Source organism: Grus americana, chromosome 2 (assembly GCF_028858705.1).
Source record: "Grus americana isolate bGruAme1 chromosome 2, bGruAme1.mat, whole genome shotgun sequence".
Classification (NCBI taxonomy): Eukaryota; Metazoa; Chordata; class Aves; order Gruiformes; family Gruidae; genus Grus; species Grus americana.
In genome coordinates, this window is record NC_072853.1 from 122,932,052 (window position 1) to 122,958,942 (window position 26,891).

The 26,891-nt window shown below is 44.0% G+C and overlaps 2 protein-coding genes across 9 annotated transcripts in view; one reads left to right on the forward strand and one right to left on the reverse strand.

Moving 5' to 3' along the window:
* Nucleotides 1-7,127, forward strand: part of ZNRF2 (zinc and ring finger 2) — a 66,016-nt gene extending 58,889 nt beyond the window's left edge. The window contains exons 4-5 of the mRNA XM_054815431.1: nt 69-146; nt 1,326-7,127. Coding sequence (XP_054671406.1) covers nt 69-126 — 58 coding nt within the window. The 3' untranslated portion in view covers nt 127-146; nt 1,326-7,127. The remainder of the gene's footprint in view (nt 1-68; nt 147-1,325) is intronic.
* A 4,848-nt stretch (nt 7,128-11,975) lies between these two features.
* The window catches only part of NOD1 (nucleotide binding oligomerization domain containing 1), a 30,564-nt gene continuing 15,648 nt past the window's right edge, over nt 11,976-26,891 (reverse strand). For 3 of the 8 annotated variants that reach the window (XM_054814773.1, XM_054814774.1, XM_054814772.1), the window contains exons 6-12: nt 26,087-26,170; nt 24,459-24,542; nt 22,343-22,426; nt 20,132-20,215; nt 19,500-19,583; nt 16,268-16,351; nt 11,976-14,822 (exon numbers count right to left, since the gene is read on the reverse strand). In XM_054814773.1, coding sequence (XP_054670748.1) covers nt 14,750-14,822; nt 16,268-16,351; nt 19,500-19,583; nt 20,132-20,215; nt 22,343-22,426; nt 24,459-24,542; nt 26,087-26,170 — 577 coding nt within the window. In that variant the 3' untranslated portion in view covers nt 11,976-14,749. Of the gene's footprint in view, nt 14,823-16,267; nt 16,352-19,499; nt 19,748-20,131; nt 20,216-22,342; nt 22,427-24,458; nt 24,543-26,086; nt 26,171-26,891 lie in introns of those variants that run through there. The other 5 variants (XM_054814775.1, XM_054814776.1, XR_008575671.1 and 2 more) reach the window with 5 other exon arrangements.

The window sequence follows — 26,891 nt, forward strand, 5'->3', positions numbered from 1 at the left end:
TATCTTACTGCTAAATGTTACTGAGATATTCATGTCAATTGTTTTCATTTTTGTCTTGCATCCAACAGCTGCATAGATGAATGGTTTGAAGTAAATAGATCTTGCCCTGAGCATCCATCAGATTAAGACAAGATTCATGTTTTTAGGTAATACTTATTTTTAGATGCACATATTTCAACAATAAATATCTTGATTATCTGAAATAACTCTTTTTATGCTATTTTTTTAAATTTGTGAATTTGCTATTGTGTCTCAGAACTGCAATATTAATCAGTAAGTATTGACATATATTGCAATATGTAAAAGGTTTCTGCATCCTTATATGGCATGGTCTGAAATGATGTATTCCAGTTTTAGTACTGGAAAGTGGCAAGTCAGTGCCAATAAAGCTTTAGCGTTAACTTATAAAGAGTATTTTTTCCATGGAAATGAAACAAAATTAAAATAATACAATTGTGTAATTTTGGATTGTTCCATGAGTACTGGCTTTTGTTTGGATGGAAAGTTTTTTGAATCATGTGAAAAAGTCGAAACTAGGTATTTTCAAAACCACTTTCATGTTAATGCATTCCAGAATGTTTAAAATATATAAATAAATAAAAAATGTTAACATGTTTCTCTCCATGCCATCTCAGAGGTTCACATTTTCCCAGCTTATGTTTTGTGTTAATGATTGCAGATCGGCAATCAGTGTCAAAGGTTTAAAGGATAGGTTTATTTTTTTTAGTTGACTAGTTCGAAATCTTTATCTTGCATTAAACTACTGCCTCTAAGCATTGCAAAACACACCAACAATCATCATAATTCTTAGAGAAATGGAGATATCTGAAATTCTGCCTGGTAGCTGAGGTTTTGTTGTTCTGATGGAAATAAAATAAAATCTGAAGACTTCATCATTGGCATTTATCTGTTCATTTGTTTCATCTTGCTTCACGAGTCTGCATTGCAGGTCACATTGCAGTGCTGTGGTTGTTGCAGGAGTAGCAGAGGAAACCTGAAGGAAGGTATCCTGCTACAGGGATAATTGTTTTAACCTCAGGGCAGTGTTAGCCGAAATCAATAAACAAACACATTTCCTATATTGCCCCCAACAACTGAATTGTGGAAGAAGAATTGTGTTTATGAACACATTCGTCTCTGTCCATGCTTGTGGGTGTCTAACCTCAAGTTAAGTTCTATTGTTTTTTTTCACAGCAGAGATGGTGATAACTGGGGGCTAAGGGGAAAGGGGAAGGAAAACACCATGGTTGTGCTCATGCTGTTTGAGCATGTTGTATACTGAAAGAGATGAAATGATGGTACTTTGCCTTCTGCTTTTTCAACAGCTGCTTCCACTGATCAGAAATCAGAGATGTGAGGTTCCCTTGCTGAACACAGCGTGCCTGGCTTGAGACTTACAGTTCTTTGTGGCTGAAAAAGGCAAAGATGGACAGTGACATGGAAAAAGTATTGCAGACACCGGTTACTTGCCAGTAGTGCTCAGTATACCAAACACTCATGCAAAGGACACACAGGGATTTTGAAAATGCTGCACATTCTGTAACAATCGACTCCCCACAGACATTACTGACACTATTTTGTATCGAAGGCCAAAGTTCCTAATTTCAGCCTAACTTCTGGTTCTGTGAAGAAGCGGGTTATTGGACATGTTTCCTACTGCCTCAAGTGGAAGCGGAGACATTCGATACGTGCTATCTGAGACCCTTGCAGGAGGATGGCCCCGGTTTTGAGTGGGAACATTTTCACCTTCTCGTTGGCTGAAGAAGAGTAAATGGCAAACTAAATGTAATCTAACAGTGTGACCTTAATTTACTGAATTCACACCCTGTTTTACGTTCTTCACTTTTTTCAAGAACAGAAAACATAAACTTCTCTGCATAGGAATACTATATTTCAAAATTTTGTAATTAAACATTTGTCACAATGCAGTCCAAAGAGTAAAACCAAGACAGGTAACTAATTTATATTGATCAAGCTATAGGGATTGTTGAAATCTGCACAATGTATTGCTGTTTAAGTAACTAAAACTTCTCTTTTACTGCTTGTGAGTAAAAACAACAAAAAAAAATGCAGCAAAGCAAAATCTTACAGCTATGCAACTTTTTTTTAAATAGGAAAAAAAAAAAGAATTACCAATTTTAAGTGCTGCCAGTTAAGGTAATTTGTTTAACGGGTATTTTTTTAAAAATGTTTCAGGTAATTATTTTATTGTACTACTCTCATCTCCAGGCTGCCTCCTGAGGTGTAAAGGAATAACTGCAAATGTGGGCACAGCAAGAGGTTTTTATAGGTATGGGTGAGATAACATCGAGGTGGGATTTGCGTTTAATTTTTAAAACACTTATGCACAAGTTTTTGTTTCCTTGTTTGAATGGGTTTTTGATGGCAGGATCTGTAGTACTTTGGATTTAAATCCTTGGTCACTTCATGTGGAGACCAACATTTGACAGTGTGGTTTTTGGTTGTTTTTCTTTTTTTTTAAATGCACCTACATTTGTTTAATTTATTGTTATTTTACTGTATGATATTGGTATAACCAGGGCTCCACGAAACACAGGATGTCTCTGGCAGGGTACACCCAGTAAAACTGTGGATAAGTGTTAGTTCCCATAAAGTATCACAGTTCAAAAACAAAAGACAGGGAAAAAAAAGACAATAAACTGAAACAGTTATCAGGGCTTAGAAGCATACTTTTTATATCAAGAATTAGCCGTAGTAGTTTCTGAATTTCACAGCACAGGGAAGAGTTTATGAATATTTATTAGGGACAGCATATTTAGTGGGTTTCAATAGTTAAAATAAATTGCACAACACTTTGAACGTTTTTCTTGTACATACATAATTCTGCTTTTTTTTTTTTTGTTTAAGTACATATTTCTCTCTGTTGCTACTGTGATTCATATCAAAAAGGGCAAAGAACAGGAGCAACTGCTGCTATCTGGAGAACAAGTGCAGTGCATGTTACTAAACTCTCCTATCTTGCTTGCAGAGCAATTCTTGCCTGGATAACATTTTCTCCTGAATGTTGCTCTGTAAAATGCCTTTGTTATGCTGCAAATCTAAAGGAGTCCAAACTAGATAATTGTTGTTATTGACGGTGCAGTTTCTACATTTTTGGGCTTGCATCACTGTTTTCAGCTGAACCTGTAACTATGGGGCCCTGTTGTATTCTCTTTTTCAGTGGGAGCAGAATCATTTTGTCACACTTTCAATTTTGTAGTCACATCAAATGTACAGTCGTTCCCTGTACAGAGTCCTTTTTAGCTGAGAATATTTGTGTTGCCTTGTATTATCACGGGGGAGGGGGGAGGGAGGGGATGAGGAGTTACAGCACCTGTAATGCTCGAATAGTGGTGTTGCCTGCAGGCTCACTTTTCAAATGTTTTAAATTCCTGCTATCTCTGAAAGTAAAGCTTTTGCATTTGCATTGATTTAATGTTTACTGTTGGCTTCATGCCTACAGAAACTCACCTGTAATAATGTAAAGGGGGTAGGTAAGTGTTTTGGTGTCCTGTGCTCTGAGGTCATAGATAGCCTTTGGCTTGGGGATTAAGTAGGTAAATATTATAAACATAAATCTGTTTACAACTTAAGCTCAGTTTTGGTAGTTCATATCTCCAGTTAATTTACTGTTTTTTAAAAAACCTTAATTTTCTGTGTTCAGATGCAAGTAGCTGGTTTAAAGACCCAGCAGTGATCACTGTTGTCCTACATTTAGGACCAGTGTTTAAAAAGCATGCCACTAGCAATTGCACTGATGCATGGTTTTGCAGGAAAGAGCCCGTTGCTGCTTCCATCAGCATGGTAAAGCAGCAATACCTTGGCTTATTTGAGGAACTGATACAAGGTCAGCCTTAGATCCTAGTTTGGCATTCTTTGTATCCATAAATCTCTTCTGAATGGCTATGGGAGGTTTTCTTGTATCAAAACCTGTAATATAGACCAAGCCTAGAATGACCCTGGAAGCAAGAGAGTGATGCTTGGGTTTGAAGACACCTGTAGAAAATCACCTGCATAAGCTTTCTATCACCAGCTGTGTTGGTCAGTTGGCGATGACCATGCTGTAGACGTAGCTCTAGTCATAGGCAACACCTTCATTTTAAAAATATCCTCACAGTGGTCTTGAGTCATTGTGCTTCAGAAGGGGAAAGAAAATAAACACCAAACAAGTTCTGTGTCTCGATCAAGGAATACCACACTTGTCCACAAGAAGCAATAACTTAAATTACGGTGCGATATGCTTCTTTGCCTGTAAATATCTTGAGATTGCCAATTCTGTGCTGTTTCAGAGTATTTTCTGTCATCTGGCCTATATCTTCCCTAAGTACATAAGGGTGTGAAATAATTCCCATACTCAGGTCTGCCATAAACACGCTGCTTGCCAGAAGGGGAAGAGTAGACTTAACACTCTCTTGAAATGTGAGATTTTTCTGAACTTGTAACATACCCATGTATCTTGAGTAGCAACTTGTGTTTTGAAGTTCATAGCGGAGGTGGCTATAAGTTGGATTGTAGATAACCCTACTCCATACAATACCAAGAGAGCCATGCTACTGTCAGCACAGGGCATCCATTGCCCTGGCTATTATGAAGCAGTATATCTATAATAACACTTTCCTTTTGAAGGAGGTAGCTAATTTTCTTTCAATGCATACATTCAACGATGAGTTCAGTGGGACGTAAAAGCAAAAACAGAAAGCACACTGTAAATTTGTGGTATTTTATTTTTGGGAAGAATGAAGCGTAGAACAGATGGTCTTATTTGTAATCAATTTAACTTTCATATTCAAGGGTAAGTGTACTGCAGTATTTTGAAATGGAAAATGTGTAGGTAGTGTAGGAAGATGTGGGCGGATACTTGTGACCTTTTTTTCCTCCCCCCCATCCCCCCTCTTTATGATGTGAAGGGGGTTTTATGACTTACTCTCAAGATTTATACATTTATCCTAGTTCTTAATGCTAGGAGCACTGGCTTTTTAATTAAGTCTTTCCTGAAAGGCTGGAGAGCTGGTAAAACTGACTCCCAGAAGACTAAAATCTCAGCAAATTTGGGAAAGATAATTTTTATTCAGAAATGTGGATCTTCGGTGTTTCTGGTTCGATAATGTCTAATACATAAGACGTGCTTATGGACGCTTTTAGTATGTTGCCTTTTCCGTGTGAGGGCTTCAGAAACTTGCTCCATTTCTTCTGTGTTCCACCAAAAGCAGAGAAGGAGGCGCTCGAATGTTACTGCTACCTGTACGTGAACAGCAACAAAGCATACGTTGGTTTTGGTGTAGGCCACAATCTCTCTGAGTTTCTGTGAATTTTGGCTGCTTGGCCATATGGAAAGAGAGTATTTGTGTGCAAATTTGGTATCGCTGGTTTGTACCTACTGAGTTTGCTGTATGGTTGGGAGTTTCCTGCCAAGGGACTACCGTATACCTGGGAACGCGGAAGTACTACTACAGATCTTCCAGCTCACCTTTGCCACTGGAAGATTATCTCATTTTTTGAGGAGTGCTATATTTTATGATTCATTTCCCACCCTTTCAAGCTTAAACGCCATTTTAGTATCCATTTCTTTTCCTCTTCCTAGCTGAAAACATGATACATTTTAGGCCATATCCCTTCAATCTTTGGACAGGCTTTCCATTGGCATCGGCAAAAGTAACGTAAGAGGTTGTAGCTGGAAGAAGAGGGCTTGATCAGGGTTTTGCTACAACCCAGCCAAAAGTGTTTTATCCTGCAGCGTTCAAAATACTCCATGTGAGAAATTCACAACAGAACTGTGTCCAGTTTTTATTTTCTAAATGTAAAACTCCTGTGATGTTTCTCCATATAAATTAACCTGCTTCTAAAATCAGGTTGAAGATGTTTTAGCCTGTTGGCGGGAAAAACACCCAACCCAGTCCTTACTCTCAAGTTATCTCAACTTGCATTTGGTTCACTTACTAGACCGTTCAGCTGGCTTCCCAAGCCACTGCATCATGTTCTGTAAAGTCATTTCTCAATTAAGTACATCAGAGCTGACGATGGGATAAACTGTAAAATGACCTCACTGTGGGGCATTATTAGTTGCTGAAGACTTCCTCAGGTAAAACCACCATAGGAATATCCTGCACCTGAAAAAGGTTGGACTTGGTTCTGTCTTTGATCTAATAAGCTGCCAGCGTGCAAGCTGTTGAAGGCAGCAAGCCCGCTAGCTGATCTTTCTGGCAGCTTTTAATCTATGTGTGTTTGTTTGAGAGACTTTTGCCCTTGGGTGTGCTTTGGCAAAGATTTTGCAACGATAAGTAGGATTTGCTTGATTCTGGCAGAGTTTTAAGTGTAAGTAACCTGACGTTGCAAGAACATGATCTGTTGCTGAATCCCGTACCTCTTGTTTTCCCTCAAATCTGTCCCTTCTATTGCTAATTTATTATATTTAATAGTAAACACTTCTCAACATGACTGGTCACAAGCTCTCGAGGTGTGAGATCCTAACAGGAAGAGACATCGAAGCGTGATTCTGTACTCTTCCTGTCTATGGTAAGATGAAGCCGAAGTATTCGTTATCGTCCAGTCGGGAAGCTATTGCCAAAGCGCTATAACTTTGAAGGAAGAAGGGAGGTGGCTTAGCTGTAGAGGGCACATTTTCATGAACTACTTCATTTTAAAAGCTGCAGCATCACATTGAACAAGTGGTGACCTTATCACTTGATTGCGAATCTCATTCTGGCCCTTCCTACCCTTTGGCAGGTACCTGCTGGTAGGGAGCAGAGTGTATATTCCCCTTTTTTATATGCCTCTTCCCACAGAGCTAGCCCTGCCCACAACGAGTGAGAGGGAATTCCCTGCTAGCTTCTGAAACACCACCCCTACGTGCAGTGGTAATGGACAAGATGTCTTCCTTCATTACCCAGAGCAGAAGTTGGAATGTAATTTGCAATGTCTAATATAAAACATGTTTGTGGTTTCTTTTTTTTTTTAATTGAGCAGTATGATTGCAAGTTGACTTAAGTTGTTTAAGGTACTCTTTTCAGTGGTTTGCCAGTACATAATCATGAATGAAAATATTTTTTTATTGATTTTTAGGTTGTAAGTTTAACATTCCATTCATGTAAAATATGTACAAATATATGTAATAAATCTTTTGAAGCACAGTTTTCTTCACACTTCTAGGTGATTTTTTTTTTAAAGTATTGGTGAGAGAGGCCTCACTGCAGGGCAGAGCTTCTGTATGTCCATGCTGCAGACCAGGCTGAAGCAGAGGAAGGAAAAGCAACACGTGGTGTATAGTCACAGCTAGAAAAGCAACTTGGTCTCTCGCCTGTCCTCAGTTCTGCAGGTAGGAGTGCAGACCCTCTGGGCCTCTCGTCCCTCGCAGAGCCCCTTTCACTCTTTGCATGTCCTGCAAAGCGGCTCTGTGACGGGCCTTTAACTAGCAGGCTGAGGATGGCTTTGGCAGAGCAGGGTGATGTAGCCACTGTTTTGCCAGGGTGGCTGGTGGCTGGAGGAGAGGCGTCCTCTGGTGATCCTCAGCAGCCATGATGGCCTTCAAGGTTAATGTAAATTAGAGCTGCCAGGTCCGGAGGTGGGAAACTTGTGGGTGGTTTAAAAAGAAGGGAGGGGAGGAAGGGTGTGGCAAACAGCCCTTTCTCATCACCTGGGACTGGGAACCTCCATCAAAGCATCAAGCCAGCTTAATACACTGCTCATTCCTCCAGTTTGCTCTACCCAAACACCACTCTAGCTTCCTCCCAGAACGCTTCAGAGTTTCCTCTTTAAAACTGACTCCCTGCCACGTACCCAGGGCTGGGCAGTGCGTGGGTTTCCTTGTCCCTGATGGCCACCAGCACTCTCCTGTTTGTCCCTAAACAGCTGGGAGGAGGCTACTACAACAGGCTGCTGTGGAGATGCGGTGCTGGAGGAGGGAATTTCTGCCCAGAGCCATGGAGGGCATTAAATTGTTCTCCAGCTGAGCTCCCTGGCAGGGGCAGAGCACCATGCCGCCGACTGCCTGGAAACCTCCTGCCGGGGCAGCAGCTGCAGCTAAGGAACTCATTGGGTCGCCTCCAGTGCTGCCTGCAGCAGGTAGCTGGGGGCGCAAGAGACCCGGCGGGCTGCCGTATTACTCCAAATCTTCCTGCCTGCCCTGGCAGCAGCCGGGGAGCTGCAGCCCCTTGAGCTAAAAGTGAACGAGATGAGGACGGGGGCACAGGTGAGCCACGTGCTGCCAAGGACACGCGGTTTTCGGATGATGTATGGTGTAAGTCTGCTGTGGAGGGAGGGTGGTTTTACACCCCTTCCCCTACACTACTTGGGAGTGGACCTGGGGGGCAGTTGGCAGGCTGGTAATAGCTGCTGGTGGAATGTGATGCAAGGATTTACGGTATAGGTTCCTCCATCTTTGCTTGCTCTGCTTTTGAGAGAAGCCTTCTGGTGTGGTTAGGGGTAGCTGAACCAGTTGTTAAAGCACGGCGACAGTGGCGACCCTTGCAATTCTCTCCATGGGAGATGATAGTTTTAATACACTAATTATTCAAGTCTGCACCAAGAGACAGTTGGATGTAATTACTAAGGAGCGTGTTCGTATCTGTTGCTAGTGTAACTTTTTTTCCCCCCAGCCACCTTCTGGGAAGCCTGAATTCCTTCACTGCCAGTAATTCCTGTGTTTTTCTCCTCGGTCTCGAGCCATATTATGGAAGCAATTGATAACTAGTTAGAGCCACGCTTGGCTTCACATCAGGAAAATCTGCTGGAAATTATTCCAGTTCAGTAGGTACAGGATTTCATGTGTGGAATTTAAATTAGTGGCATCTGTTGGTATCATGTCCTGCCCTCCTGTCTATGGCTGGGACATGGGATGTGCTGCCTCTGCCCCAAGTTGCTTGTCCTGGGGGGTGAACCGGGTGGCAACACTGGCCCTGGGCTGATCCTGGGGGCTGTCAGCATGAGATGATGATGCTGCAAATGTGTGTGCATCTGGCCCCGCTACCACACGCTGTTGTTTGGTACAGCCAGTGGTCCATGTCCATTTCAGGATGTGACGTCGCTTTTAGCAGGAAAGGGAGCAAAACGCACAGCCTGTGGCAAAGAGAGCAGGGAGGGAGGGGAGAGTCCCCGCAGCAGCTGGAGGTAAACTGGGGCGGTTTCTGCCCTGGTTTTTGAGTGCCCTGTTCTGGAGGCACTCCTGCTCCTTCCCCCTATGAGACCTGAGCAATGTCTGTGCCTGGGGGGCTCAGTCTGGAGCCTGCTGGTCTCTGCAAACATCCTCCAATGTGTTTGTTCAGCTGAGGAGGTGCCCAGCTCCATCCCACCCTGCAGGGAGAGGGCTGCCCGTGTCTAAAAAGCCAAACAAGGCCATAGAGGACACTGCTTGCGAGGTGCTGCGCAGCTCCGTGCCTGCCATCTCCTTGCCAGCCGGCCACTGGACAACAAGGAGCCTCAGCAAAAGCCAAATGAGACGGAGTTTTCCAGCCCTCATTTAATAAAGCATCTCTTTTCTGAGGGGGATGAGATCAGGGATGCGTGGGGGCAGGGAGGAGGGTTTGACATCAATAAATAATTGTGTAAAGCCCATCCTCAGTTGACGCAAGATGACTCACTCCTCATAAAGGCAAGAGCGTAGAAGAGGCAGATATGAACAGCATGGGGACGGGTCTTCAGCTGAGCTCGGTGGAAACCGCAGGTGCTTGGTGCATCTCCGGATTTTGCCCGTTATCTTTTGAGTCATGTTTTGTGTTGAGCTCCTGCCCTGCTTTTCATTTTTACAGTGGTTACAGATTTCTTTGTTTGAACACATGTGTTTAAATTTTAACAAAGCCTCCCCCCCCACCTCCTTTCCTCTCCTGGTTGCTTCTTCAAGCTGTCTTCAAACAGAAGGAAAAGGAAAACCCAAACTCTCTCTCTGAGCCTGGACTGGCTTTGTCACCGAGGAGAATGACCACCATGGCGCCACCCTCCAGTGCAGTGGTGGGGTCTTCTCACTCCCTGCCTCAGCAGACTTGGGTTTCTAAAGGGAGCAGCTTTCCTATTCACAAGCCAGGATTAATATCTGCTAAACTCAGGATTAAAGTGTCTGGCAGGTAACGGGAGCATGAAAACTTGACAGCTTCATTAGCTCCAGTCTGTGAGCTCTAAGTCTCCTGGCTCGCGAGGCTTTAGCAGCTAATTAAGTCGCTGCCTTCAGTGTATAGGATGAATCCCTGGACGCAGGCGGCTGGGCATAATTTAGTTGTTTGCAAAGGGTTTGCTGTAGCTCCGGCTCTCTTCCCCGCGGGAGCAAAGGGGATGCTTCCGCACCACGGTGGGTTTGCTCTCGGGCACAGCCGCTCACTGCAGCAGTGGAAGTGGCCCATCGGCCAGGCCACTAGTGGCCACCTTGTATGCCTGCTGCCCATGTTGAGGGCTGCGATGGGGGAAGCATGGCACCTTTCTCAGCCCTCTGAGCAGGGCTGCGGTGGCCAGGGCTGTGAAAGCCGGCGGGTCTGGGGCAAGGGAATGAGAGGAGCTGACAAAGCAGGAAGACTTTGTCTGGTGAAGTGATGGAACTGCTCTCAGAACTGCCCCACGTGTGGGGCCGGGGCCAGGCTAGGGGGAGGGCTGCGATTTGGACCCCCGGGCCCTGCCTTAGAAGCTCTGCTGGGCAGAGAAAGCATGGTGGCAGTTACAGCAGGATGGCCAGAGCAAACGAAATGCTTGGTTCCTCCTCTCCTGTACCCGGCACCCAACTCTGCGTCTTCTACTTCTGCATTTTTCCGGCAGGTCCCAGCCTCTCGGGGCTGTTGGGAGGCCCCCCCCGTTCAGCAGCCCTGCTGCCAGCACCAGCTGCAGGCCCTAGTTATGTATTGCCACCTTAAGGGGTTGCTTGACCCCAAAGGCGCTGAGCTCGGGTGGGTGGGGCGGCATCAGCCCTGCCAGAAATCTGCTGCTTTCCGGTGCAGTCACCTGGGGACTCCCCGTCAGCACGGACGTATGAGGGCGCAAGACATCCTCTGCTGTAGTTTTTACCCCCGGCTGACTACAAGACCAGTTTTTATTCCCTAACCTGCCTGCTGTGACCTCTCATGCCTTAATGCTCCTGAAGCTGCTGTTTTCTCTGAAACATCATCCCTCCTTTCAAGTCCCGCTGCGTACCTGAGGCAAGTTATTTCAAAACTTTGTAGTTCATGCCCTCACCTCTCGTTTACCTCTGGGAACGGAGACTGAACACCAGCTAACCTTGTCCCTGCTGAGATTCATAGGGGATGCAAACATGAATTCCCCAGGATAAAAGAGGAAACTCCCCAGCGCCTGTGGTGCCCCCTGCATCCTTTTGCCATTTGTCCCCATCTGGGGAAGCAAAGAAGGACTCGCCACTGTTGCTACATCGTGTTCCTAGAAGCCTCACCCATCCCACAGGGCAACCAAGAGCCCCCAGCAAGTGAACAGAGACCACCTGAGTAAATTCAGTGTGCCCGAGTGCAGCAGGCAGCTCCCAACCTGGCCTCCATTTTCACCTAGCATGATCCTGCTGGTTTGTTTTTGACTTGCTTCAGGAAGTGAAGTCCTTCGTGCAGAGCTGCAGCTTTTTGCTGCTCAGGTTATTTGTTCCATCAGTTGCAGACAGAGTGGCCTCTGCAGTGACCTCTCCTTCCTCATGGCACACTTGTCCCTCACTGCCTTTGGCCCAGCTCCGGCACCTTCGCTCCCAAGTGCGGCCATTTATATGGTTTTACAATCTCCTGTTCTCCCCCGCCAAACCAGGGTGAGGGAACGGAGCGAAGCTACAGAGAAGCAGGCACGAGTCTCCCGCTGCCTTTCAGCATCAGCGCTGCTCCCGCGGCGTGGGATGGAGAGATGGGGATACGCTGGCTGTGGTTGAAGAGCGAGGCTTCTCCAGATGCGGCAGCTCCTCGCTCTCGTCTGCAGCCAGCATCAGGTGTCATGGTCCTGTTCAGGTCTAACCAAGCATCTGCTTGACAGGGCTTCGGCAAAGCCAAAGCACTTGCAGGCAGCCTGGTCAAGGTCTTTAAAAAGCTGTTTATTATCACAGTGGACAAGTGGAAAAAAACCGTAATGCTACATACAGAGAAGGTCTTGGCAAATTACAAACAAGTCTTAAAAAAGTTATAGTTGTCTCAAGCTCTCGCTGCAAGCTGCAAATGTGTTGCTCCGATGTGCCCCACAGTAAGACCGCAAAGAAAGAATGGCAGCCTGAAATGCTGTGCCAATACACAAGGGAACTCCAGCTGCTCCCAGAGCAGCAACCCGTTTCCCCAGCCCCAGATTCCCAACACCGTGACATGCTGTGTGAAGCAGACCCTCTGCCCTGGGTGAGTTGGGAGCAGGATATTGTGAAACCCCTCAGTTTTGCCAAAGCCAGACCTCCAGCCCAGCCCAAATGAGTGCTAGTGGCCCAAAATCACCTCTGGAATGAGTGGCTATGACTGACATGGTCACCGGCACCATAATCGGTGCCAAACTCTATCCTACGTGGAGCTGGGCTTGACCCCTCCACTATTTCCTTTGTGGTGGTGTTTAAGTGCTGTGGCCCAGTAGGCGCTGCTGTCCCTGAAACCAGTGGCCCAGGTGCCCAGCTTGTAACAAAAACGGGCTTGTAACGGGATTTGCAACAGGGTTGAGGTTGTTGTCATGCTACAAGTAGCTCCAAAGGCTGCTCTAAACCAAAAAGTGGCAGAAGCATCTGCGTTGGAAAGCTTGGAGGGAGCCATGAGGGACACCTTGTACTGCTTTAGTCTGTTGGTGAAACGAAGACAGGAGCTAGACTTTTTAATCATATTTTCTACCCGGTCAGTGAGCAATTCAGTGATTAGAGCAAACCAGGAGAGCACTTTCTTCCAACACAGGCAAATGACATGGTGAGTGAGGACCCTTCCTTCCTGCCCCAGTGTCTCCTCCCCTCCGTAAGGGCAGGCTGGCAAAACACGAATAACGTTTAGACAAGGTGCACGGGTGTCTGATTTGTTAAAGTCGCTGAGATGTCTTTAAAGGCCTTGCTTTGGCAGATGTTTTTGCAATTGAAATCCAGCTCATCTGTAACCATGTGCCCTTTTGCTTCAGTAAACAAATGGCTCAGGTGCAGAAATCATTCAAGTTCGCTGACTTTCCTCTGGCGTGGTCTAAAAGCCTCATCCGTCTCCTTGTGAAAAATCAGTGCTGATACCACGGACCATGTTTTTCTTCTCTCTTTCTTTTTAACTGTGGCTTTTGTGTAAAGCTTTTTAAGTATTTTAAAATGTGTTAGAGAACTGGGGACTAGGAAAGGTCTGCTACCACCTAGGAAAGGGAGAACTGACCTACAAAGCAAGCCCTTTTTCATGCTTTGCTTTAGGGGCAGATTTGGGAGATGGGAAGGTGAGGGTTCATTGGTTCGGCATTTTAACTGGATATTCTTCTTCTAGGCTACCAAGGTTTTGTGGGTTAGTCAGCAAATGGAAAATTGTTTCTCAAAGTTTTGGGAGGGTAGTAACACGGGAGAAGGAAGGAAAATGGATCATGCTTTTCCATTTTAGGTTCCTTGTACACACTGTGGGGTAGAATTTGAGTTTACCTTTATAAAACATCCCTAATTTGTGCACAAAAAAACTCAGCAAATACCCCACTCCTTTGCAAACTGGTTTCTTTTAGGGCCATCTAAAGTTACGCTCCCTAAAAACTAATTATTTTGGGGGGATAATGTTTTCTTGCTGGTCCTTATCATTGCTACCTGCCCCTTGTCTTGCACTCTCCACTAATTCAAGCACAGAATAAAAGCTTTCCAAGCAGATCTCAATCCTTCTCTGTGCTTACATGTTGCCGGGAGAAGGGATTTCTACTTGACGCAATTGATTTTCCAGTTGTCCTTTCTCCTCACTGAAGCTAGGCAACTTAATATTGGTGTATTGCCACCAGCACGGTGTCTAGGCCAAGAGCCAAGGCAATGAACAGCCTGCTAATTAATATTTCACATTTACCTCCAGACCCCCTCCCCAGAACAAACGCTGTGAAAACAGGAGGTAGCAATTTCTATGCAGCCCTCGGGAAATTTTAAGCAAAAGTGTTTTACTGCCAGTTTTATGCTTTTACAGTGATGGCAGTAAGGACTTCTGGTTGTATAAAAGAAAATGTATTGGCTTCAATATGGAAAAAAAGATTATTGAAAGTAATCTGAGCCTGATGTATCCATTTCTCAAAAAAAACCCCCAAACCCCAAAACCAAACAAAACCCCCCAGTGTCTACAGCGCTGCCTGTAGTCAGTGGAGAAATAAGGGCCTAATTTCTAGGCAGGAGAAAGGTATTCATGTTGAAAACATTGGTACCAGGCAACTATTATAGATGGATTATGTTTCCAGTGAATCTATGTATATTCATTTCAGTTATGAGGCAGATAATACTGTGAGCTTGTGGAGTTTGTGTAACTTGGACCCTTTCTTGCATATATATGCGCGTATGTGTGTGTATTTCTGTATATAAATTAGAGATTATTTACATCAGTGTACAGAATAAATCTAAACTCAATTATCAAAATGCATACACCTGCCAGTGGATTTGGTCTTTAACATTTTGCATTTCATCTTCAAAGCACCAAACAAACATTAATTATTTACCCAGGCAACTTCCCACTCACCAAAAGAGTTAAGAACAGGGTAAGGGATGGAGCTGAGGGAGCACAGCATATTCATAAAAAGGCAGCTAATCACGTATCTCTCTCCTGCAGATTTATGCCTTTATAAACTCTGCAGTCCAAGTGTAGGAGTAACCTTTGTAACACGAAGCTTGTCAAAATGAGAAAGTCCTCTTTCAAAAGCAAATGATCCGTTCTTCATTTTCAAAAGCTTTGGCCTCTTCTTGGCTTATCAGGTTCCCGTTCAAACTAGAGGAGAAAAATAAAAGGGATGTGAAAGTAAGGTAGTGACCGTTGCCCATCTTCTATTTTTCTAAGGTTTTGGAGCAGAGATCACAGCTTTGCAATGCTGTGTGAGCTGCATGCTTCTCAAGGGCACACAGTTAGGAAGCGGCCTCAGACAGGCAGGCCACAGTACTGCTGTTCCTGCTGCACACATGAGGAACAAGGCTGCTTCTTCAGAAAGAAAAACTGAACCAACACCTACACTTCATTGAACTAAAATCGGTGTTGGATACCCAGCTGTTTGCATTTCAACAAGCAACGTACAGCTGACAAAGGTTCTTACCATTTTCTAGTTTAAAGAAATTTAAATAGTCTTCAGAGCATTTTTTGTCTTCCATGACAACACGGGAAGAAAACTCTGTTAAGTACTCAGACATTATTAATGTGAAATGACTTCGGGCAAAATTTTCAAGTCTGGCTACATAAAGTTAATCTACATTGACATTTACACCCCTGAAAATGAGCAGCCTGGTAAGTGCAGCTTTCAGAAATGTTGAAATCTATTAAACCAGTTAGACTTATGAAAATATTGGGGTTAATGAACACCTCTGAAAATTCAGGCAAGAATCAATAGACAGATTTTGGTCTGAAGATTCAGAATGATTCGAGTGGGAATTGATGCCTTGTCTGTAGACGAAACCTGACATTGGCCTTTGAAAAAAGCATCTCTTCCACATCTCCAGGGAACCCACTAGTCAGATAGTGAGTCATCATCTTTCTAAGCAAGAATTCAGTGTCCTTTCACTAAAACAAATATATATTTTTAAAAATAAATTTCATGTTCAGTAATAAAGCAGTGGTGCTAAACCCAGCAGAGTTGTATTGACTCCTGAGCTCCCTGAGGGGAGGGAAGGAATGTGGCATTTGGCTTTGTGCCTTACAATGCACATGTGTGACTATGTGATGCCTACCGAATCTAAAACAAGCAAATCCTACAAAAAGTTAATCTTCTTGTAGCTTAGCACTTCCACTGTGTTTGGAGCACCACCCAAAGAAAATCCAAGCACAAATTCCATGAACCAAATTAGTAATGCTAATTAAATGTAACCATCTCCTGCTTCGTTGGGATTTAGCTCCTGAAAAGCATGAACATGTTCAGAAGTTTAAAAATAAATCAGGACTAGAAAACTTGGTTTGTAAATTTCAGCCCCAATTCTGCAAACACACACGTTCTGTGAATCAGTGGTACAGACAGATGTGAACTAACAAAACTGCTTGACATTGGTAACGCACAGGGAAGCGTTTCAATGACAGAGGCTTTTTACCTATTTGAAACCCACAGCTGGAACTACAACCCCTGCCTCACATAAACTTGCTCTGAATTTTTTAGGCTGGAAAGTAGTAATGCCAGAAGTGTTTTAAAGGGAAAGAAAGATTACAAAGTGAGGCTTTGCAGAAGGGATCTTTACCAGACTTCTTTAATAGCCGTGTTCTCCTTGAGAGCTTCGCTGAGGTACTTCACCCCTTTGGCTGTAATTTGATTCTGGATAAGCCTAAAAAGAAAGCACCTCATGTCAAATTGTATTGGGTTTGCGTGGCAAGGTTTTGGTAGTGGGGGGGGGCTACAGGGGTGGCTTCTGCGAGAAGCAGCTAGAAGCTTCCCCTGTGTCTGACAGAGCCAATGCCAGCCGGCTCCAAGACGGACCCACCGCTGGCCAAGGCCGAGCCCATCAGTGACAGTGGTAGTGCCTCTGGGATAACATATTTAAGAAGGAAAAAAACAACCTAGGAAGCTTTTGCAACCAGAGAAAGGAGTGAGAAGATGTGAGAAACTTTGCAGACACCAAGGTCAGTGCAGATGGAGGGGGAGGAGGTGCTCCAGGCGCTGGAGCAGCGATTCCCCTGCAGCCCGTGGTGAAGACCATGGTGAGGCAGGCTGTTCCCCTGCAGACCATGGAGGAAGGATGAGGGGGTGTAGAGATTCCACCTGTGGCCCATGGAGGACCCCATGCCAGAGCAGGTGGAAACACCTGAAGGAGGCTGTGGCCTCGTGGGAAGCCTGTGCTGGACCAAGCTCCTGGCAGGACCTGTGGCCCCGTGGAGAGAGAAGCCCACGTTGGAGCAGGTTTGCTGGCAGGACTTGTGACCCCATGGGGGACCCACGCTGGAGCAGTTTGTGAAGAACTGTAGCCTGTGGGAAGGACTCACATTGGAGAAGTTGGTGGAGGACTGTCTCCTGTGAGAGAGACCCCACAGTTGAGCAGGGGAAGAGTCTGAGGAGTCCTCCCCCTGAGGAGGAAGGAGCAGCAGAGACGTGTGAAGAACTGACCACAACCCCCATTCCCTGTCCCCCTGCGCCACTGGTGGGGGAGTAGGTAGAAACCAGGAGTGAAGTTAAGCCTGGGAAGAAGGAAGGGGTGGGGGGAAGTGTTTTAAAATTTGGTTTTATTTCTCATTGCTCTGCTCTGTTTTGCTTGGTAATAAATTAGATGAATTTTTCTCTAAGTTCAGTCTGTTTTGCCCGTGACGATAATCGGTGAGCGATCTCTCCCTGTCCTTATCTCAACCCACAAGCCTTTCGTTATACCTTTTCTCCCCTGTCTAGTGAAGGAGGGGGACTGATAGAATGGCTCTGGTGGGCACCTGGCCTCCAGCCAGGGTCAACCCACCACACTAACTAACATGCAAACTTATTTACAGTGCACACCCAACCTACGCTCAGATTGACGTCAAGGAGCAAAGCTGCCTGTCTGCCACAAGAAGACAGCTGTGATTTCTATCTGTGAGGATGGTGCGCAGTACTGGTCAAATGCCCCACATGCACTTTCAGAAACAGAGCCCAGAGTATTAGTCTTTTCCTTTTAATCTTGCATGTGGTTGCATTCTGGAAATACTGAGCTTAACTACATAGCTGACAAATTTCTGCTAAGAACTGTTTACTACTGGTATGGGATTGTGGTATTTGGACTCTTAGTTCTCTTTTCTTAAGGACACTGTGAGGCATTTTTAAGTGATGTACAGAAAATTCTGAGTACAGAACCTGTGCAGGCCTAGTGTTATAGCAGTTATGATCTACAGGTTGCCAATTCCTTTTGTCTTTATCAGACCAGTGAGACGTTTGAAAAATAAGGCATTGAATTTGACTTTGAAGTGAGCAGGTGCAAGTCCCAGTGAAGCCACCTTAGTAGCTATAAAGTATGACCCATCTGAGCTGAGAGTAGCATAACTGATGAAGCAGTAGGTAACTCTTGTTAACCACCATAGACCATCCTCCTAGCTAAAAATGAACAAAGCCCCCTCATCTGCATGAGTATAAAAATACTCATCAGCCTAGCCTAATTCAATACATACCTTTCAGTCTACCATGGTGTGCCCCATAGCTGTGCCATTCCATGTGACTGGCTGCATGAATCCCATGGGATTCAGGGTGAGACTGAAAATTGGAATGAATTGAATGATCTTTAAGGGAGGGAGGGAGGCATTCCCATTAAAGGACTTTCTGCACTTGGTAAATGAATCAAAATGCAAAGGGATCCAGTAGATTCTTTCACATACTAGAAAAACACTTTAATTTTGCCTCTACTGAGGCTGGCATTGGCTCGATCATGACTACTACATGTAGGTCACTACCTTTTGGAAATATCCACTGGTATAACCAACAAAATAGGATATAACTTTGTCTACTGGCAGAAATCCTTGGACAATACTGAGCCATGGTAAAGATGTGCATCTAGATTACTATGTCTGCTTTGGGTGGGGAAAGTTTTATTATGAATTCAACCCAAACTGCTCAGTGAAGCATATCTGCAGCTGTGTGCAAAGAAATCAAGCCCTCCTCCACTTTTTATTTTCTGGGTGATGGGCACCAGAGCTTCTACTACTTTCAAAAGAGGCTACAAGTACTTGGCACCTCTGACAACCGGCACGCTTCCTAAGGGGCAGGAACTACAATTAATACAGGGAATACTAGAGTGTGGTTAGCAAAGTCTTTGTATAAGCTTGTAAAGGGACTCCGTTTATTATGTTCTCTTGAGCCCTTGGCATGAATGGACGGCTATTTGTTTCACAGCCCACATCTGCCCAACTCCATCCACGGACAAATTCTTGAGAACCTCTGGATTAGAACGGCCAAGGCTGTGTTTTCTTAGAAGTCTAACAAGTCTCTTTGTGAATGCTAGAAATAATCCTGGTTTTCCTGGGGATTTATGTCTTACAGATGAGTGTCTTGCATGAGTGAAATTGCTAGCCCTAGAAGAAAACATTGGGCAAATGGGACATGCATTTAAGTATCTGTCATGTCGGTTCTTGGTTGAAGAGTAGGAGTTGAGCTTGCTACTTTCATAGTGTGATGATAAATAGTAAGAATCATAATAAGGTTATTCTGTTCTAGCTGTCTGCCTGTACATTTTTTGAAACTTTTGTGTTTGAGGCCAGTACTGTTCCCTTAAGGAGAGATGAAATCAATTTTGAATAGTTCGAAAGTTACCAGGACACACATACAGCTTAAACTTTTCCCTGTTTGAAAGCAGGTTCAAAATGCTAGACAGTAGCTTTATTAACTTTCCATTAGAACTGTCTACAACCAGTCAGCTGCATCCAGACCATGCACAAAAAGCTTACTGTGACCTACATAGACTTGGAAGGTGAAGCTTTAATGCAGTGACTGCCAAAGAGCCTGTGCCGCTGTGGAATGTAACTCACCATAAATGCACCAGTTTCTTGTTGACCTTCAGCATCTCTGCAAAACTCATTGCTGCCTCATCATCCATCTCGTTTTTAGTCAACCTAAGTGGGAGAGAAAATGTTCACTTAGGATGTTGTCATCATTTTTCAGCCCCCATTTTTCCAGCTTGTCTGTGACTTAGCTTTAGACAGCCAAAGGGGGATGTGCTGTTCCTGCCCTGAGCAATTTCTAAAGGCTGGGCACAAAGCGATACTGAAGAGAAGCCCTGGAGGTAAAAGAGACAAGAGTATCAGATCTTTATTTCTCAGGGCAATGTTCTAATGATACTTTCTCATGATGTTTTAGCGTCTAAAAGGTGGATGAGGTGTGGTGAAAAAAGGCAGAGGGGTTGAAACAACGCTTTTTGAGACAACAGGAGGTGCAAAAACTGAGGACAAAGAACTTGACTTCAGATGATGGAAGTGAGAGAAGATGGGGAAAGCAAGATGGAGGGAGCAGAGCGAAGCGTGACATTGGGACATTGGAATGTGTCCTAAAGGACATGTGCTGCTGATCCAGAGTAGGAGGAGGCAATGGGACAGGAGGAAATAAAATTAGGCTGCTGCTGCTTTCTCTGGAGAAAGGAGAAGTAGACCACACTGTCAATTACCAGAATATTTTCACAGAGTTGTTGTGTTGCATAGCTTCAGCAATACTTTTGCCTCCCTCTGTCGTGATGCCGTTGAATGCGAGACTGTGAAGTAAAGATAAAGAGGTGTAAGAAACAGCATCACTTGGCCCTTCTGCTCCCAAATACTAGCGAATATCCTCGATGATCTGTTTCCCAGTTGTACAGTTCAGCATTTGGGTGTTTCAAAGGCTCATATACTTTGCAAATCACTAAGTCCTTATGACTTTTACAAGTGAGAACAGTTCACAGGCTGGAGCCTAAGTGCAGGCCATAACATTTGCTGTCAGTGAGTTGTACTCTTGGGACTGACAGCAGAGTTGCACCCAGTGATTTTAGAGTCAAGGCTTTTAGTAAGGACAAAGAGTTGTAGTTAGTAGTACACAGGTTTTTACATGCATTTGTCATCCCAGCTCCCTGTAGAAACTGGGCACTTTGTCCTTTAAGTCCTTCAGACGCCTGAATATCTCATTCTTCTTCCAAACACAACACCTTCTGTTGTGTATGGAGAGATGAGCTTGTAAATGCATGCTTTCCATTACAAACCACAAACATTTCTTAGTCTGCCCTTCATTCTTTGAATAGACATTGGCAAAATCATCCAGTTAAAGTTATACTCCAGGCTTTGAGAGTTCAGAAAGTATTTCCCACCTCAAAAGCAAGGCCAGAGCCTGAAAATAGTGTGAGGTCTCAAAAAAGAAGTAGAAAGAGGGATCAAGTGGGGCAATGGCACAAATATGTGTTAGCACAAGTCCCTGCTAGCTTCAGCTGAAACTAGATATTCTCAGTCCATCGTGACTGTGCCTAAAAATGGCAAATATGCTAAAGTGATGTAGCAGAGACTATCTTCCCTTAATCTTTGTGTAAAGCTACCACTGGCGCTAACTCTGAATTCAAATCATGAAGCAAGATTAACTAGTGGAAGATAAGAAATGAACCCAAGTGCAAGTACACTGCAGAGCAGAAGATTCACCCTGCACAGATGCCAGCCAAACCTACCCCTAGCCAGCACAGTTACTCTTCCTTATTTTTGCAAACACACTCATCAGCATATTTGTTCCCATCTGAGAATCGCTCGGCTCTGATTCAGGTTCAAAATGTTTTCTTTCAAGTCTGATGTGTCTGGATGGATTCTGCAATTATGGGAAGATGGCTATTTCAGATAGCTTTTAAGTTTAAATATATCTAGGTCACTGCACCTGTTCAGCTTTTAATTTTTTAAGCCTGGCTATCTGCTCGCAGAAAGGAGGACAAGGCACCAGCTCTGAAATGCCTGGATCTGAAGTGGCAGCAATAAGCTCTCTAGAGATCCCCAAACTCCCCGAGTACCGTATTTCTAAAGAAACTAGTGCCATGTGCCACCTTGTGGGGAAACCAAGGAGCCTGGTCTGCTCCCTCACCGTGGAGGCCAGTGGAACTGGGAGACAAATGGAAAGGATCACCATGACCCCAGTGCTCCAGCTGCGTGGAGGGACTCTGAAACAGCAGCAGCTGCCACAATATGTGTCTTTAATTCCCTAACCAGCATTTGAAAGTCTGGCAGGGGATGGGCTGTTTTACACTGCCGGCTTCTCCCTGTGCTGTGCTACCAACTTCACCCATGCTATGGCTTCCAGAAGGCTAGTTTGAGATGTATCACTGAACTCCAGTGAGAACTACATCTCATTAGCACTGAATATGCGGTGTTATAGCTCCACTGCAGTACAGGATGAGCCTGAATTGTGCCAAGAATGAGCCAAGAATGCCCCAGCCCCTACCCAAATAGTTTATCACCTGAAAATTACTTTGGTAAAAGCTGCTGTACCTTCGCAACACAAACTGTTAACACTGAGCTCACTGGGAGCCTGATTCTGTGACAGCTGGTGCATCCTTCTGCTAATGCTCCCAGATCAAAATGGCACCCACTGACCATGTGCTTTCACAAATGCCAGTAACTCTGCAGCATGAGGGGAGGAGGTGCAGACAGAGGAAAGGATGCCAGCCCTGCAATATTTTTAACTTGCTTAATGGCTGCATAGGGCTTTTTGATTCAATTTGGCCTCTTGCTCGCACCAGGAGCCTGTTGGTTACACAGCGAAGGCTGCAATACCAGATGGCATTCCAAGCTAACGCTGGGTGGGAAGAGTCATCGCTTCAAAGCACGATGGGAAAGCCAGCACTGCACCAAACTGCCTGGCTCTGCTGGTGTTTTACCTCACGTTTGTTAACCTGGGGTGGTTCCTCAGGGCCTCTGCAAATGCCTTTGCTCCTTCGTCTCCAACTTGATTACCCCACATCCTGGTGAAGAGAGGAAACCAGGAGATATGAGGTGTGCTGCCCCTCGGCATTGCATTCTCCCTTTTCCCTCCCACCCCGCCGCCCCCTCCCCCCCCAATATTTCACAGTCTTTCAGGCTTGTGAGAAACCTGGCAGGTACCCTCCCTGCTGAGCCAGGCAGGTTCCACTCCCTGCACACCACACCACCAGCCTCTGCTGACTCACCAGTACCCTAAGGCCACAGCACAGAAGCAGCTCTAGGAGACAGCCTGCTGCAGCAGGAGTGCTTTTGGGATCACCTTGCTGCACTAGGCAAACCCTCTGTACCCTTCCAGGATAAAGGAGTCTTATGGTCCTATACAGTGAGCTGCTGTGAGAAATACACCAAGTCCTAAATCCTATCATTTCCCTGCTCAACATTTCCTCCCCATACCCCTGCTGCAGTTTTCCTGTTACCTGCTGGGCATTTTACACAGTGCAAAGTACAGGTCTTGGGAAAGACGCCCCAGATGCACAGGGACCCACATCCAAACGGGTGACTTTCTGAACTGAACTGCTCTACAAGCTCCCCCTCTCCTTCAGAACAGTCTGGTAAAACGGTTACAATTCCTTCAGCGTTACACCCAAGTGGTATCTCCTCTCTCACCAGCTGCCAAGAGAAAGATCAAAATCTCACAGGGACAGTATGACCCTGGGCTCTTCCACACATTTGTAAAGAATAGTATTTCCAATGGCAAAACAACCCTTGGTAACACAAAGGGTTAAGAGAAGGTAGTGTGGTAAAAGCTGCAGGGATTTGATCAACATTTAATAGCAGTATCTGGTCAAATCTTTTCAATGCAGACCAACCACTTTAAAAATTCACCCTATATTATGGGTTTGAAAGCACCTCTGCTGAGGTATAAGGGTTTTTTTTACAGGGATCATGGCTTGATGACTCAGAGCCACGCTCAGCTTGATGGGTAATTAGTTGGCAGCTCCTTTAAAATCAATTGAGCTTTGTGGTATCTAAACACATCCACTTCCAGTAAGTTCCAGAGAATTTCCTTGTCCTTCAGTCCCAATGCAGTTTGTTATGTAAATGCTGAATATATCTGTTTAAACATTTCTGTCCAAGCTATCCTAAATCCATTTGGAGTGATTATTGTTCTCCACAGGAGAAAATAGGAGTCCTTCACCGCAATTACGGCAAGTACAGCACAGCAGACCCAGCTATATGACAAGGGAAGTGTGCATACTGTTGACTATATTTGTGAAATGTTGTAGAACAACAAGATTAAAGGCAAAAAATCTGATTGTTCAAATCTGATTTTCATATTTCAGGGTTATTGTGATATTCACAATGGCCAAACAGAGGTTTTAATTCCATGTATTTGAGCATTAGATTCTGAGAAAAATGTTCTCCTGTAGAGTGGAAAGAGAAACTGGGCTTTGCCAGAGAGGGAAAAAAATATAAAAATCAAACTCTCAAGTCTAGCATCTCTCCTGAGAAAGATGACAGGGATTAAAGGTTTATAGTACATTCAGACCTCTCTCCAATAATAGCAGACTCTCCAGTTTGGGACAGACTAGATACAAGGATGATGAGAATTTCTTCTTATTCTCCCAGCTCGCAACTTTATCAGGACTTGATGCAGAAGGTTTGACAATTAAAACAATGACACTCAATAACTAGGTACATTGCCAGTAGTCAGAAAACCTCCCAGACTTTTAAAAATTACTAAGTATCTCTAGAACAGCTGTGTTGCTGTAAGGAAAGTGGCTATCTTTATATACTGTCCTCTTGTTAGTTTCTCTCCTTTAAGGTTCTGTCAGAAGAGCAGAAAAAAAACCAAAACAAATATTTTGTCAGCCGGGGAACAATAAAGCAGCCTCCTTTTCCTTCTGTGTGGAAAATGTGGCTGTGCTTCTGCACCGGTTTGTTCTAATGCTGCTGTGGGGAGGAAGGAATGGCAGAAGAAAAGAAGGTAAGAATGAAAGAAGGAGTCCTAAGGGATTTACAGATGCCTTGCAAGACCAAGCCCTGAGCTCTGCTCCTTTGCACTGAGCTTACCCGATTTCAAACATTGTCTTGCTCTTCTGGATGGCCTGGGCAAGGCACTTTCCTCCTTCGCTAGTTATTTTGTTTGCTCCTATTCTGCACAAAATACATGAATTGATGAGGTACATCACTTACAACTGTACAGTTATTAGAACATCAGCTCAGAAAGCAATACAAGTAGCTAAGCCTAAATAACTCTAAAGGCTAGCTACAGTTATCAAAGATTAATCTGAAGTAAAAAAAGTACTGCAGGCATTCGACCTTTGATTAAGAGACATCATTTTATGTTGTCTTTTACGTATTTCACATGTCAGCCCTCCGAATCAGAAGTATTACTGTAGAGTCTTCTTTTCAGTGCTCAGTATGTCAGAAATGAGCCTTAGGAGCTGACCCTCAAGACAAGGCCCCCTGCCTAGTTTTTATTATAGTTCATAATATCAGCAGTTGCTACAGAGTACATGAATTACATGCAGCATGTTTCATGATGCCACAGGGAACAGAACATTTCTTGGTTGTGTGGCTCCAGAGGAGATTGCAGCTGATAAGCACAGACTGTAATAATTTCAAGTCTTTCTGAAGCGAGCACAGGCTATAGGTAGTGGCATAGGTCAATGCAGCAGTGAGTGTCTCTGGCTGGCAATCTACAGAAGAACTTTTGGTTTTTTTTGGCCTGTGTGGGTATATCAAATGGCTGGAGTTCAAGGAAGAGGTAAGTCTCAATTGCATATACATTGATGTAAAGAACAAACCAAACGCCAAAACCCCTCAATCCACTATATTTACATAAAGTAAAACTGGCTTGTTTGACTGACTTCAGGCACGTGAATATACACTTGATCTCAAAATTATCTGTGAGGTTACTATGCAGCCTGAAAGTAACCATCTTCCAACAGGTGTTTTTGTGAAAATTTGACATGGTGCTTTGCTTATTTAATCTAAGCAGTGAAAGAACCAAAGTGCTTTTCGGTTTCAAAACTCTGCAAATATTTCAGATGAGAAGGACGTGGCTAGTGTGGGATTTCAGAACAAGTTAGTGGTAGAACAAGGACTAGAACCCAAGAGTCCCTGGCTGCTGGTTGCTACATACAGCAGCTGACATTGCTGCTGTTACCTCTATTTTCTGCTATGGTCACAATTAGACCATTGGTTAATGATCTACCTTTACGTCAAACCAGTGTTGTGCATGGCCAGGCACTCTTATCTGGGGAAGTTCCAGGAATTAAGGGAACAACTCACCAAGTGAATTTGGGGAATTCCAGAGTTGAGGTATGGCACCAGCACAGCCTGACTCCAATGGGCCATAAAAGACACGATATAAAGAAGTTTGGTGCTAAATCCAAGTGAATTCATCTGTTGCAAGGGGCAGCAAGGTTCGTGCACCGCTTAAGCCTCACTCAGGTGCTCAGATTGGATTTAGGTAAAGAACAGGTCTCATACTCTCCTCTTGCTTACTACTATATTCTAGTAAAGAGTATGGATTCAAGAGTTCACTGCTGCCGTTCACTGCTAGACCACTGCAACCTAAGTTATATTTTATTTGAAACATATTTTTTTTGTCTTTATTCCACTCTCCCTCCCGTTTCAAGTTGCTTTACCTTAACTAGGATAGTGTAGAAAGGAAAAAAAAAAATCTAACATACTTAACATATTCAAGGCTTGAACACTCTTCAATTAGTTTTGCAACATATTTGGCTCCAACATCAGTGATTTGATTGTTGTATAACCTTAAAGAAAAATCACATTGGTAAAAATAGATTATTCCTGCTGTCACTTTATAATGTTTTATAATGCATACATAGCATCTATCTTTTTTGTATGGCTTTGCACACATTCACAGTTGCTTGTATTTCTATTTTGATATACAATTCATATTGTGAAGGGCTGGATATAAAATACAAGGAGATCAGACTGTAAATCATGGGAAAATATTTATATAATTTTTTTAATAAATGGTCTCCCCAAGCAAACAAAGCTTCTCTTTATTCCTGCGTTAGTACAGAAACAATATTGCCAGAAGAGAAGTTAGAAAACACCAGAAGAACATATTTTTAGTCTTTTAAAAGTCATAAAATCCCCTTGCAAATATTACTGAAGATCAGATACCTGAGCAGAGGTACTTACATTAGGGCACTGAAGGAAGGAGGTGATTCTTGGTATTCATGTTGACTTTTCAAAAAGTCATTTTAATGCTGCTTAACCAAGAGCAGGAAGTCAGAGCTAACATGCCTTCCAGCTTCAACTTGATTAAGAACTAATTAAGGTCTTAAAGAAATTGGTGCCATGAACATGACACTTGAAACTATGTTTCGCATACTAGTCTCTACCAAGCTGTATCTGCTTTGCATAGTTGAAATAAATCAGTTTACAGCAGAGAAAACAGAAGGCTCTAGCTATAAAGCTCACACTTTCTTGCTTGCGCTCTCTCCCCGCCCTCCACAGCTAACA